The 9,592-nt window shown below is 43.3% G+C and overlaps 1 protein-coding gene across 5 annotated transcripts in view; it reads right to left on the bottom strand.

The window, feature by feature from the left end:
• Positions 1-326: 326 nt before the first annotated feature.
• Positions 327-9,592, bottom strand: part of SENP1 (SUMO specific peptidase 1) — a 33,624-nt gene continuing 24,358 nt past the window's right edge. For 2 of the 5 annotated variants that reach the window (XM_043506676.1, XM_043506673.1), the window contains 3 exons: positions 4,132-4,216; positions 3,311-3,406; positions 327-2,530 (listed from right to left, as the gene is read on the bottom strand). In XM_043506676.1, coding sequence (XP_043362611.1) covers positions 2,468-2,530; positions 3,311-3,406; positions 4,132-4,216 — 244 coding nt within the window. In that variant the 3' untranslated portion in view covers positions 327-2,467. Of the gene's footprint in view, positions 2,531-3,310; positions 3,407-4,131; positions 4,217-9,592 lie in introns of those variants that run through there. The other 3 variants (XM_043506672.1, XM_043506675.1, XR_006278364.1) reach the window with 2 other exon arrangements.

The following is a 9,592-nucleotide window of genomic DNA, read 5'->3' as shown; positions in this document are numbered from 1 at the left end:
CTTAAATGCAGGAATGAGGTTACTGAGAATCAGGTCCACAGCATCTTCAAGTACAACCCATACAGGCGGTGTACCACAGGCAGAACAGCAGAGTTTACATGATACCATAATAATGGGGATGTGCCACAGATGGGAGCAGGTCCACAGACAGCTCATACAAACCAGCTGAACCAGAGACAATCATTTCAAACGTCTGAAAAGGAAAGAACCTTCAAGCCAGAAGCTGGGAATCCTCCAAAAACATCTTTCATCATGAAATGCGTCTTTCCTCTTAGGGCCCCAGGTAAAGAAATGACTTGGGGGAAAAACTAAAACTAGTCAGCGTGGACAGCTTATTGAAAGTGATATTTATTTCAAAATACAAAAAAATGTATTAAGTAAATTTGCCATCCATATATATGAACAGTTCGTTAGAGAAAAAATGTTGGAGTCCCTTTGTTATTAGGATAGATAGTTTTACAGACAGTTTTATTTAACAATGCAACATTACAAAAAATACAGTTTCAGTTTTCAGATCTTTACTTGAAGTAAAAGATAAAAAAGGTACTAAATGAGCTTGGTATAAAACACACACAGACGAAGGAAGTTATGAACCAGTCTATGAAGAACACAACCTAGTTGTGGGGACATTTTGTACAAAACTACTGCTTATACAGGTACCGAAAAAATGTATAAAATATTCCCTATTTGGAGACAAAATACAAAAGCACATTATTGAATTCTTTACTTGATAATTAAAAAGATACATAAATTGGAGAGAGAAACTAGGCTTGGTGGTTTGGGAAATTGTAGTCAAACATCCCCTCCACACACATACCCTGACCCCCACCACCCCCCAAAAAACAAAAACACCAGGCTTCAAAATAAATTAGACAGCTGAATGCATCAGCAAAAACAAAGGCTGGGATTTTCAAATGATAAGGGAGTCAAACACGCAGGGAAAAGTTTTCAGAAATACCTAAATGACTTAAATGCCTAAATCCCATTGACTTTCAACAGGCTTAAGTGCTTCTAAAAATTTTATTTCTAATTCCTCACTGAACATCAATGGGATTTTGGTGCTTAATTCCCTTAGGTTCTTTGAAAATCTCAGCCTGAATGTACCTAAAAATGATGCCTCTGGAAGCACGTTTTAACCTCGATCCAGAGCCTGGATCCAACACCACAGCCTCGCACCTTGTGTCATCATTTATACCTAGGCAAAATGTTAGCAAGCAGTGGGGGGGAGAGTTCAGATACGGGGTGTTTCACACCCACACTGCTCAGCTGTAAATGCATGCCCTGAATGAAGGTGACTGGCAAGAATCAAATCCATTGTCTCTTGGCAGGACTTTAAAAATCAAGGAAGCAAGACGACAGCTGCAGAACAAGATACATATTAAATTGTTTGTTCTTTGTTGCTCTGGGAAACACTTGTCAAATATAAATATAAGAAACAATGAATCATACTCAGTACGCTTGTCCTAACCTACAAGAAGTTGTATGTGTACCTGAATTCCATAAACAACATTTTATGTTAAAAATTGGGAGACTTATTTTCCTTGGTCAGAAAAATGATGCTGCAGAAGTGGCACCTGATCCAAACAAATCCAGCCTCATGGATCATCTCACTCCTGGCTGTTTAAAAATCTGCTCGCAAAAGAAACTATCCCATGCTTGTAGTTTTCCTGTCAGCTCTACAAGAAGCAAGCGCCATATCCTATTCCGTCTCAGGCACCATGGGCACGACTGACAGGTAGGCATTGATTTCAGGGGACCGTCGGCTGAGCTTGCCATTAGGGGAAAAAAAATGCTGGCTTTGAAAGAGAGCAGAGAAGTCACTAGCAGGACAGATACAAAAAACCAACGAGTCCTTGTTAGAATCACCATTTCTGACCAACACAAAGGGTTTGCATTTTCTTGTCCAGTTCCTACCAGTTGCAAGCACACCCATTTGCTGGCAATCAACAGAGCAGCTGCTTCCTATGTGCCGGTATCTAACAGCCCACAAAGCTTCCATCCCCAAGTATTCCCATTACATAAAATCCCACCCCACCCACCACGAAGGTTAAGAGTTAGGTTCTTCTGCTCACAGTGGGAATGCTGAAACCCATATAACTGCTTTCCCCTTCCCTGAAATCTAGACACCTGTAAGTGTAGAGCAATCAGCCCTGTGGAACTGACAGCGAGATATTCTAGAAGCAGAAAATAAATTTCTTGAATGTCCAAAGTTGTCCACTGGATTGTAAAAATAGGTTTCAAAATACAAAAAAAAAAACAAGGCGAGTGTGCTTCTGACAGTTCCCATCATGCACTGGTCCATGAGCAGAGTTCATAAAAACTCATACTGAGTCATTTAAGATTTCTTTGATTGGAAACCAGTGCAAGTCCCATGTCTGTTGGAGTGGACATTGCTGATTGCTGAGAGGGGCGAGTCTGGACGCTTTTGACAGAATCTCTCAAGGATCCAGCTTTTGGCACAGTGTCATCATAACAGCTTGCGATGGAGGATCTCCCAGGCCATCCGCTTGCGGAAGTAGGGCATGTGTTGCTTGGGAGAAGGGAGAGAGAAGAAGACACTCACATTAATGCCCCTTTTCCTAATAGATGGTTTCTACACCCGATCGCCACAGAGTGCGCATTAATTACACATGCTTGTTCCCCATGAAATGTAACCAAGTGCCTTAATTGAAATTCAGTGGGATTTGAGCACCTAACTCCCTTAAGCTACTGTGAAAATCTCAACCTTAATTCTTTTCACTGCATGTGAGCAGAGAGGAAACAATGATCATTACGGTCTTTTCAAGCCAATCTACTATTAAACACTTAAAAGGTACAAAAGAGTGTTTACACTGGGGAGGGTGGGGGTGCTTTGGTGGCATAAATTTGTATGGCCAGTAGAAATCCTCTGTGCAAATGGAGTCCTGGTAAGGCCTACTCTGAGAACTTAAGTGATGCGCACACCTTGCCCTTTGCACAAGAAAGAACTTTACCCCCACATAAAGAGAATAGCACAGCTAGCAAGGAGGACCCTCTAAAATAGCTATTGATGAAGGGGAAAACAAAATCTGAAGATATACAAATGTGTCATCCAGTCCTATGAATCCTGGGGTGTTAAGGGACCTAATGAATGATTGTGCTAAGTGTGGAAAATTATTAGAAGACATGGACAACTGAGAAAGGAGCAGAAGATCTGGAAAATAGACATTTAGTGTCAATTGGCAACATCATTATTGACCCTCCTATCATTGTTCCGTGTGAGCCAACCCGCTGCCAGTGGGATCCTGCGTTACTCCCACAGCGCACCCCAACATGTCAATGCCCAGCTTACCTGAGTGAAATTGATCGGTCTCTCTTTGGTAATGCAGTCCGCGTATTTGCAGGCAAACATTCCACAGTCGCTGCCATTCATTTGTTGAGGGATTTCCTTTAACAGTAAAAACAAGCCCTGAGCCTCTAGATTTAGACGAGACCAAAATCTCCCCTCAGCTTTAGCAAACGCTCCACAGATAAAGGGCCATGAGCAATGAAGCTTGTAAGAAAACCCCAGGGTGTCTCCATGTTCTTGAGATTTAGGGAGTTGGGGCAAAATGAAGCTTTGAAACAGATGGGCCAATAGTAGCCTGGTAAAATGGAGATGAAAAAAACCAAAGTGAGGAGCAACCCACCCTGGGAAGCAACTGAAATGAGGAGACTGATGGTGCATCATGGACTCTAGGCAACCTAGGGTCTGAGGATCTCAGTCATTCATGAACTTGTCTTTACAACACCCCTGTAGAGAAGCGGGGAGGATTAGCCTCATTTTACAGATGGGAAATGGAGGCAGAGAGAGCAGTGACTTGCTTTAGGCCACATAAAAAGGCTGTAGCAGAGCCAGGAACAGAACCTGGGTCCTTCTAACTCCCATTTCACTGCCTTAACCACACAACCATCCTTCTTCCCTGGTGGGATGGAAGTGTTATGCATAGAGCACACATGAGATGCAACCCCTTGGGGCTGCTGCTGACTCATCTTGGAGAAGAGCAGCTTTCCCATGCACAACCGTCAAGTGACAGTGAGAGATTAACAATGGGGAATGATTAGGCCACGATACAATTTGTGCAGCTCTCTAGGTCCCCTACTATGGGCTCCAACTGCATGAGACCAACGCACCTGACTCTTCTTGCTGAGCAACAACCAGCCGTTAGCATCAAATTCTTTCCGTTTTTTGTCAAGACTTTCCTGTTTTAAGTATTGCCTGCAGGAAACAGGGGACAGAGAATGTGCTTAGAGAGGAAAACAAACAAACATCAGTTTTTAATTCACAGTTTATCTAAAACTTCCATCTCCAAATTAATTCTGAGAACTAGGCTTCGGAAATTTAATATTTTCCTCTCTCACCCTTGGCAGTTCTTGCTTTTTAACATAGAATTTTTAAGTTCTAGGCAATCTAAAGTAGGACTGAGCAAAGCTCTGAAACTCATCCCGAAAATATCCACTGAGCCAAGGGTCAAAGCCACAAAAACATCAGCAGAAATCTCCTGATTAATTAAGGGGTGACTCATGATATGGAAGAGCCAAAATAGCCACTGGCTTGGCTGAAAAGGCTCCTTCAAAATGAGCTTTAGGTTTGGAGACTGAACTCACTTCTCCTGTATCTAGAGCTTCCTATAATTTGTTGTCTCTCACATTTTGCTGTCCTCATTCATCATCTCCTCCTCCCACTTTAATGTGCTGTCCTCAGTGAATGTGGACAAGAGCAATTCGTTGCAGGTATGTAGATGTTAAATAGTAATCTGGACGCTAAACTTTGAAGGACACTATGTAACTTGCTAACATCGGTTCTAACACTCCGCAATCTTTTTTCCAAGACCTCTTCATCCAGGGTTCCATTCTGTCATTGATATAACGTTTGATCTTTTCCTTACCAATATGGAGGGATCGACAGAGTGTGTGTGTAACAGGAAAGCTTAGAACTAGTGGCCAGGAGTTATCTGAAAGCAATATAGTAATGCCGGGGAGGGGGGGTGCGCACTGCAAAGACTCAAGGATATTAGATTTCAAGGGAGCATTTTTGGGGAATTAAATCTAGTGAGCAAATCACACTCAGTCCAGCAGTGGGAAAATGGGACATCTGAAAACACCAAAATTAAGGTGCATCAGACCACAAAAGCCATCAAGAGAATGCAAAAAAACGAAGTAGCCAAAGTAACACCAAAGAGGTGCAGGGAAAAAATGAGTGCACCAGAAAAAAGGAGGAGAGAATCCAACAGAATACACCCGCTATACTAACTAAAGCAGCGGTGGAATCAGGGCAGCAGAATGAACTACTGCTAACCAAAGGGGAACAGACAGGGTTTTTACAAATCCACTGGGATGAAAGGAATACTGGCAACAAAGATGATGCATTAATAAGTCAGGACAACTCCTATACAGAAGTCTAGAAAGGCCAAGCTATAAAATTGCTCTATAAAATCTGTCTACAACATGAGAAATAATATTTTCAGAGTTTAAGGACCAAAGGGACCATCAGATCTACTATCCTGACCTTCTGTATATCACAGGCTATTAACTTTCACCCAAATACTCCTACATTAAGCCCAAAATCTTTAGTTAGACCGAAGTGTTTCAGTCTTCAGGACACTAAGCTGTGTACCACATACAGAGACTAGGAGAGACTGAGGTGCCATCGATGCCCAAGGCCCCTGCAATGGCAAGAATTGATTAGGTAAAATATGCCCAAAGGATCACAGGTAAACCATGCCCCATGCTTTGAAGTATGCAACACCCCTTCCCCCAGGTCCCTGCCAATCTGACAGCAGGGAAATTCCTTGAAGACTTCTATCTGATGACACAAAATGTAAGGGAAAATAGGAAAACAATCCATTCAAGAGAGCAAGCCCAGATTAAATGAGGCCTAGGGTTGCCAAGGAATAGGCTCGTGAATTTATTCACAAGTTGGCCTTCACTTCTGAGCCATCACTGAGATCAGGGCAGGTGCCTGAGGACTGGAAAAGGGCAAGTGTGGTACCAGTGAAATAATGGAAAATCTGTTGCCTAGTTATTTCTTTTCTGGAAAGGACTTCTGTCCCTGTCAGACATTTGGGCCGTGTCTCTCCTCCAGAGACAACTCAGACCTCTCTTTGAAGGCCACACCTCAAAACAATCCCTCTCCAGGTGAGTGCTTCCACGCTGCATTGAAATCCTAAATGTCTTATCAGTAGATTTATTATAAACCTCTTATGCAGGCTGTAGGCATGGACTCCAAAGAGGCCATCGCAAAAATCATCCAAAGAACTAATCTTGGTGGGATGGATTGGGGATGAGGTCACTCCTAAAAAGGGAAAAAAAAAAATCAGATTTTCAGTTCTGGACCTTGACCTTATCCCCAGCCCCAAGCAACTAGGGTATGGAAACACTGGCAGGGTGGGAAGAAAGAAGAGCGTTCAAAGAATGCAATTTCCCCCTTCCCTAAAAATTAGTATTTTAGGACTGCTCCTGGGAGCACCTTCCTGCTGAAGGAGGCTGCTGCAGATGCTGATGGATGACCAGGGGCCAGCTTTGCTGTTGGTTTCCTCAGTAGTAGTTAAGGCACTTTCTGCTCAGGATGCTGGGGTGGGTTGACAGGGCTCCAATCCACTCTGGAATCGGTTTATCGGAAGCTGCGCAAGCCGTGGTGACGCAGAGCTCTGCCTGGCGTGGGAGGATTCCGAAGCTCCACCAAACCCAGGCATTAAGGCTGAATGGTGATGAACAAATGATATTTCCCCTCAGCTGTTCGGTTCTCCTAAAGTAAATTTTCAATTTTCCTTCAGCTACCTTGGACAGACCAACTGATTTCCTGTAAGGTAGGGAATGCAGGCTTAAAATCTTGGTTACAAAGGACTCTGAACTCTAAAGAAAAATGTTGTCCCTTTGGAAGGTCCCACAGGGCTTGCATCTTCTCAAAGCAGAAATTTCAGGGATTCTTCTTGCCGTGGTGGTTTCGATCAGTAAGCACAAAAATGAAACAGAGATTAAATACCATGAGTTTGAATGGATGGGTCACAGAAGCCAGTAGCACAGTGGGAAGATCCCAGCTAAAGAAAACAGAGTTGGTTGTCAGTTTGGACAGAGGTGCCGGCCTAAGGAAACGTGATCCACTGCAGACTTGCCTGAGCCAGAGCTGATGACACATGGCAAGACATGAAGTGCAATGGTAGGATGTCTGAGGCCTAGCTCAAAGCCACCCTGCAAAGAAGTCCATGAAAGCAGGGGTCAATTCTACCACCGTGGCACTTGTGGGAGAATTTTCCCATATTCCTATAGGTGTGAAGAAGCAGAGCTTCACCATCCAGCTTTACCTTCTGTCTTCACAGAGATAACCTCATGGGCAAGGCTGCACCTAAAAGAGCTTCAAGGATTCCTCTTAGATGCTTGGAAACAGTCTCAACATAAAGGAAGATGAGGAAGCCACCCAGTAATTCCATCCCCTGGCTGGAGGAAAAATTAAAGTCCATCTAATAGCAGAATTCTTCCTTTGCAAACCCCATTGGCAAATCCTGCCAATGGACATCAGCCTCAAGACAAGCAGCACAGATGGGGCTCCTCCATCCATGGCGAATGTAATCAAGGTCAGAGACACTCCAGGTCATCAGCCTCCTAGAGATAAGAACAGTCAGGTTGTCTATTCCCGATTTCCAGGATCTGTGGAAAGAACAAGACTTGGGGCAGTCCCAAAACATGACCACTGTGCTAGAAGTGTTTCTTCAAGGGGTTACTTGAATCTACATGCTGAAATGATGGCAGATTCTCTCATAGGCACATAAGATGGGCAAAGTATATGAAAGCAGAGTAGCTAAGCTGACAGCAGGTAGATAACTTGGAACAGCCCTGAATGAAGAGTCCATCCTTCCTTCACCGAAGTGTCCATTCCTGGTGATCATTGGTATGTTTCGTTTGAGAAAAGGCAATCTGCATTTTGCTGGATGCAAATAGGGCCTGGTGGGGGAGGTCTAGCTCCCTGGATATCAGCTGGAATTAGATTGTTCCAAGCAATATATTTTCTACCAGTGTCTGCTGGCATGGGGGGAAATGGAGAAGCCTCAATAAGCTGTCTAGACTCCAAGCCCTTTCACTTGGCTAAGCAAGGATCTGCTGGCTCACTGCAATCTCTACAATGGCTTCTAAGTAGGGGTCTCCTTGCCTTTCGCTTATTCCAGCTGGCTGACTCAGCCAGGCTGTGAGGAAAGGACGGTGACAAGTACATGAAAGGAGGTTGGAAGGTGGTGCAGTTCTGGAGAAGAGCCTTCTCTTATTGGAGGTTTTAAAAAATCTCCAAGTTTTGGCCCCAGAGAAGGAAAGAGGTTGGGTGGGTGGGGGGAGGAAATTGCTCACAACTAGCCCCAAACTCACAAAAAAGTCTGTAAACGGGAAGAAGGGAGAGCTGAGCCCCCACCATGTACAGCTCGCCAGAGGAAGAGAATCTTGTGAGGGACTGTTTGGAAGTGTGGCAGAGCCCCTGTGCAGAAGTCTGAGCTGCCCACGGTATATACTGGCAGATAGGTGCAGCCCAATCCTATGGTTCTGGGGGAAAAGGTCAAGATCTAGGGAAAACAAGAACTTGCCTGTTTCTTATTCTTCAGTGCTTTGTATCTTTCATTGCACTATACAAGCACTCTCAGGATTTCTTTTTTAAAAAGAAGAAATCCTACCAATCTGCACATCTAAATTCAATCCCTAGTAAAATAATGACATAACCAAAGAGAATACTGATATGCAAACACTCTAAAGAGAATAGCACTCAGAACAATAAATAGCAGATTTATGAAGAATGCACCATGTGAGATCAACTGGAATGTATTTCAGAATGAGACCTCAGTTCTGCAACTGGATCTCTGTGGGTGAACCCTGAGACTCTGGGCAGGCCTGGGGAGTCAAGAGCAGGATCAAGGTGTAGTGGGTAAAGGAAATGCAGCTGAGGTATAAACACAGCATATGAGCTCTAGTGAAGAACTAGATTCGTCGGCTCATGTAATCTAGAAATTTAGATCTAGAGTAATTGCAAACCATATTACTGCAATGCAGGGTTGAGAGGGTAAATGCACAAAGGCCAGGAAATTCTACATTATGATTTCTAGAACAGCACGGGAATTAACAGCTACATACGTATCATTAACAGTGACCATCTCTTATGCTGTTTTCCAGAAGTATCCCTTGGTGATTTACAGTCTGCACACATAAGGACCACTCAAGCTACTTCATGAATGTAGCCACATATAAATGGCAACAACTGTGCATAAGCAACAACCCAGAACAAGTTTTTAGGAAGAGAAAGAAAATGCATCTCTCCAGTTGAAACTGCTTGAGGAAATTTCTGGAGGCAGAAATTTAATTTTTCCAGGTTGCATTTGGTCATGACATTTGGATTAAAAGGGATAAATCAAATTGATATAGTCAGGTTTTTTTTAAAATAGTATAGCTAAGAGTCTTCAGCTCCTAAATCCCCCCCCAATAAATTCCTGTGGATTTATAATGTAAATTTTAAAATATTTTTCCCTCCAAGATCTTCACAAACAAGAAGAAATTGACTGACTCTGAAGGTAAAACATTGAAATTGATGACACAATGTGCTGCTACATGCACACGGTTTAAA

Source organism: Dermochelys coriacea, chromosome 20 (assembly GCF_009764565.3).
Source record: "Dermochelys coriacea isolate rDerCor1 chromosome 20, rDerCor1.pri.v4, whole genome shotgun sequence".
Taxonomy (NCBI): domain Eukaryota; kingdom Metazoa; phylum Chordata; order Testudines; family Dermochelyidae; genus Dermochelys; species Dermochelys coriacea.
The sequence above is the reverse complement of the archived record's forward strand: the minus strand, read 5'-3'. Positions and strand labels throughout refer to the sequence as shown.